At 46.6% G+C, this 4,027-nt stretch overlaps 1 protein-coding gene across 1 annotated transcript; it reads right to left on the reverse strand.

Annotated features, from left to right (window-relative positions):
• Positions 1-867: 867 nt before the first annotated feature.
• LOC101617748 (melanoma-associated antigen 10-like) lies at positions 868-1,926 on the reverse strand. The gene has a single exon (XM_004668899.2). It carries the CDS (start codon positions 1,924-1,926, stop codon positions 868-870), a length of 1,059 nt encoding a protein of 352 aa, XP_004668956.1.
• Between the last annotated feature and the right edge of the window lie 2,101 nt (positions 1,927-4,027).

The raw sequence follows: 4,027 nt of genomic DNA on the forward strand, positions 1-4,027 counted from the left end.
ACAGCTGTCCCTTTCCTGTCCCAGAACCAAATTCTGATTCCTTCCTGTGGTATCCACACCACCAGGAACTTCTCAAAACATCTTTCCCTTCTCTCAGCTCCAAGTCAGTCACAGTACCTGAAAGTCTGCTCCCAAACACCATGGGATTTCCTAGCAAAAAACTCCCACAGAATTGTAGTTTCCTAGTCCCCAAAGTGCCTTGTCTCATGCCATGGACACAAAGTGGCTGTTCTCCCCTAGAGTCCTCTTTCTCAACCCCTTGTAACTTGTTCTTTTTGTCAACACAGACAGGTCACAGTTTTCCTGATGTTACCAAACTATTGTACAAGTAAGGACGGGCCTGCTTCTCCTACCATCCCATTGTCAACATAGGCTCTGCTCAGAGCTGCTACTCAAAGGTTTGAGAAAGGAGTCAACCAGTGAGCAGAGATTCTACTTACTACACATTAGATATGACTTTAATAAAATCCCACCGTGTACATTCTAACTTTTCAAATAACAAGACTGAAAATAATGCATTCAAAAATTAACGATTTTATTGTTTCCTCTGTTTTAATGCCAAGTTCTTTAACAACATTTCCAACCCCAATGCCATGGTGTATTGTGACAGATTACATGTAACATGGAAGGCATCACCATCTGTTTTACAAAACAGAAAGACTATCTTAAGTTGGATTAGCGGTAATAAGTGCTTGAATATGGCAATTTATAATGGTTCTGAAGCTAAGAAATCTATGGTAAAACTAACATGCTCAAAAATACAAACTTGACAAATCTCCAGGTCACCCAAACACAACAGAGGAGAGTGTCTCACTGTAGTGCCACCAGCTCCAGCCTCAGCCTAGACTACTGAGATCACTGCCTGAACTAATCCTCACTGGAGGCTGCCAGCGCACTAGAACTTCCACTTGGCATGTCAGAACCTTCATCTGATGGGGAAACATTGCCCTGAGCCCTCTCTTCCTCATCTTTCAAAGCCTCTGCATACAACCTGGGGTAGGATGTTGGGTGACTTCCATTTAAATTGGTCAAAAACTCTAGGGCTTTCATTTTGCGGACTTCAGCATGTGCCCTGGGGCCCCACAAGAACTCATAGTGAGCAGGATCAGGGAAGGGCACCCACTGGTACTCCACGTACCCTTCCTGCACAAACTCTTCAGTGATCAGTCTCCTAGGATCACCATAATATTCGTGGCGCTTGTCAGCATACACCCCTATATTACCCAACACCCTCCAGAGGAGTTCCTCACTAGCATGGCTGCCATTTAGGAAGATTATGCACAGGACCATTATCAGAAGGCCTGTTTTAGGCATGCCCTGGACATCACTCAGAAACCCATCATATGTGAGGTCCAGGGCAGGGACAAGCCTATAGGAGTTGCCAAAAGGCTCCATTTGCTGCATGTCAATGCCAAAGCCAAGCAGCATGCACTCAGAAGCTTTACTAAAGATTACGTGATAGAAGACCTCATATTTTCCAATGACAGTAGTCATTTCTGCTTTGGTAGTTGGATCCTTCATTGCATACTTAAAGAGTAGGTGCTTCACCAACTCATTTATTTTCAAATCTATATCACTGCTGAGTGAGGGAACAGCACAAGCCATGGCCTGTGAGCTACCTGAACCTTCTTCAATTTGCTGGGAAATGGGCAGACAAGATGAGCTACCTGGAGTACAGTCCATGGCACAGGACTGGAAAGACTTCTCAGAGCTCTGGGAAGTATTTGATGTCATACCAGCAGACAAACTTTCCTCTGGAGTGCCCCAGACTTCATTATAGCAAGAGGAGGAGGAGAAAGAAGATGGGAAAGAGGAAGAGCAGGTAGAAGATGAAGAATCATCCGGGGCCTCCAGTGTATCCATTTCATCCTGTGCCTCACTTTGCAATTCAGTTACGTAACGTCTGCGCTTCCGAGGTGGAGACATATTGACTCTGCTCTGGGCACCAAGCAGGAGCACAGTGATAGGGAGAGCTGGGGAAGGAAGAGGAGAGTTTTTAGACTCTGCTGAAAGCTGGCCCTGTGACAGCACTCACAAAGACCTATTCCAAGTTTTCCCTTGGTGGTACTGTATGGCAACAAGGCCTCTGCCTTCCTGGAAGGCCTGACCCTTGAGAGTGAGGGGGAAAATGACAAATCTCCTCAGAGAAACATGGGTCACAGATCATGAGGATCCGGAACTTCCATGAGAGTTGTGTTTGGCCAGGTAACATGTGCTCCTGTGTTTTGAAGTGGGACATTTTGTACATGCTCAGGATGTGCATTTAACCTTGACTGTTGGCCCCACTTGGAATTCCCCTACTATCTCCCCTGAAGACAATGACTCATACCAAGACATTCACTCCCTGGTTCCTACAATTCCCTTGAAAGGCGCTGAGTAACAGAAACTGTGAGGACAATACTGGTCCCTTAGTCCTGACAGAAGTTGCCTGGATTCTGGTGAAATCTCCCCATTCTAGGGTGTTTGATCACCTTGGTGCTCATTCTGGACCCTCAACCTTGTTCTGGCAGGATCTGGATCACAGTCTGTTGGCCTGAGGCAAAGTCTTGGAACAAGTGTCCACCTCTCTGAGGTGGGTCAATAGGCAGTGAAGGGACCTAAATTCTGCTTGTACCTATCCTTGTGAGACTGTAACTTAGTGTGGTCTGTGAGCTTCAATGAGGGAACTTCAAAGTCTTCACCTTGATAAATGGAAATGTTTGGAAAGTTTCTATTAATTACCTGTGCCACCTTCCTTAAACCAAAGTCCTATTTCTGAGACAGAGGGAAGAATAAGTGAGGGGAGGGAATCCACCTACAGTCCCTAGGTTTACCTATAGCTCACAGAAGGGGCAGAGAAAGACTGGGCCCCATGTGTTTAGGTGAAAGGATTCCCCAAGTCCTCACCTTGAGTCTTGAAAGGCCTGGGATCCTCCCTCTGATACAATTCAGTCCAGCACCTTCAGCTTCCTGGAAACAAGACAGGCAACTCAGGCTGACAGCCATACCCTAGACTGTGATGACAACAAAGTGAACTTCTATGGGGCCTCATGTCTCTGCTCTGGCCTGGAGCTGCCTTCAGTAATCCTTGGGGTCTTCACTATTATCTTTTTTTCCAGATCCTTGAACCCCTATGTCTGCTAACTGAGGTCACTCACTATGGTAAAGTTCTTCATCTCTCAGAGAGATTGGCAATTCTCAAGACACATAAACAAGTGTCCTATCCTTTCACTCCTTCATGGAGTCTCCAGCAATTGCCACATGACCTGGGCTCATCTCACTATAGGTGAGGGCTGCCTCAGTTCACTGAAGTGTATTCACTTGACCTGTCCTTTCTTACATCTTCTTTCCCCCCATACCTCATCTCCCTTTGCTGACCTGATATCATTCTAAGGACCAAGATTCTTAACACCTTGACCCTCCCAACGCTAGCCTTGAGAATGACAGAAAGTTCCATGCATCCACCTTCCCTCGGACACCTAGGCAGTGATGAAAAAAATAGCAAGGCAAGATCTGTGAGGTCCCTTGTTTGGGAGATATAGGCTTCCTACACACACTTATTCCTCCCCATAGTTCCTCACCCTGATTGCTGGCAGATTCTTCACACCTTCTATCTCAATAAGGCATGGCTCTCTGATGACACCCTTCACTCCATAGCCTCACCTTCCTGAGAAAGAGGAAACAAAGTGAGGATACAACACCCCCACGTGGGCTTGCCCAGGGCTGACAGAACAATGGGGTTGGAACCCATCAAGGGTAATCTCAGCCCTTCCCAATTCCCCACCTTAACTTCCAGGAGTTTCTGGGTCCCTCATTCTGCTCACCCAAGGGGCTTCTCCTTCTACCCAAACATTTTCTTCTCTTCAAGTAAGATGTGAAGTCTAGTATCAACCTACCTTGTCATCCTGCTTGGGTCTTTCCCTACTGCCAACAGAAGCAGACTTCTGTAGGATCCCCTTGTCCTGAAGACCAAAACCCACCTGGGACCTGTCTGACTATGGACCTAACTTTTGTTTCTGATCACCCACCCCCAAGGGGAATAAGTGGG

This window comes from Jaculus jaculus, chromosome X, assembly GCF_020740685.1.
Source record: "Jaculus jaculus isolate mJacJac1 chromosome X, mJacJac1.mat.Y.cur, whole genome shotgun sequence".
NCBI lineage: Eukaryota > Metazoa > Chordata > Mammalia > Rodentia > Dipodidae > Jaculus > Jaculus jaculus.

Coding starts and splice junctions, on each gene's coding strand:
- LOC101617748 (XM_004668899.2), bottom strand. CDS start 1,926: ATGTCTCCACCTCGGAAGCGCAGACGTTACGTAACTGAATTGCAAAGT.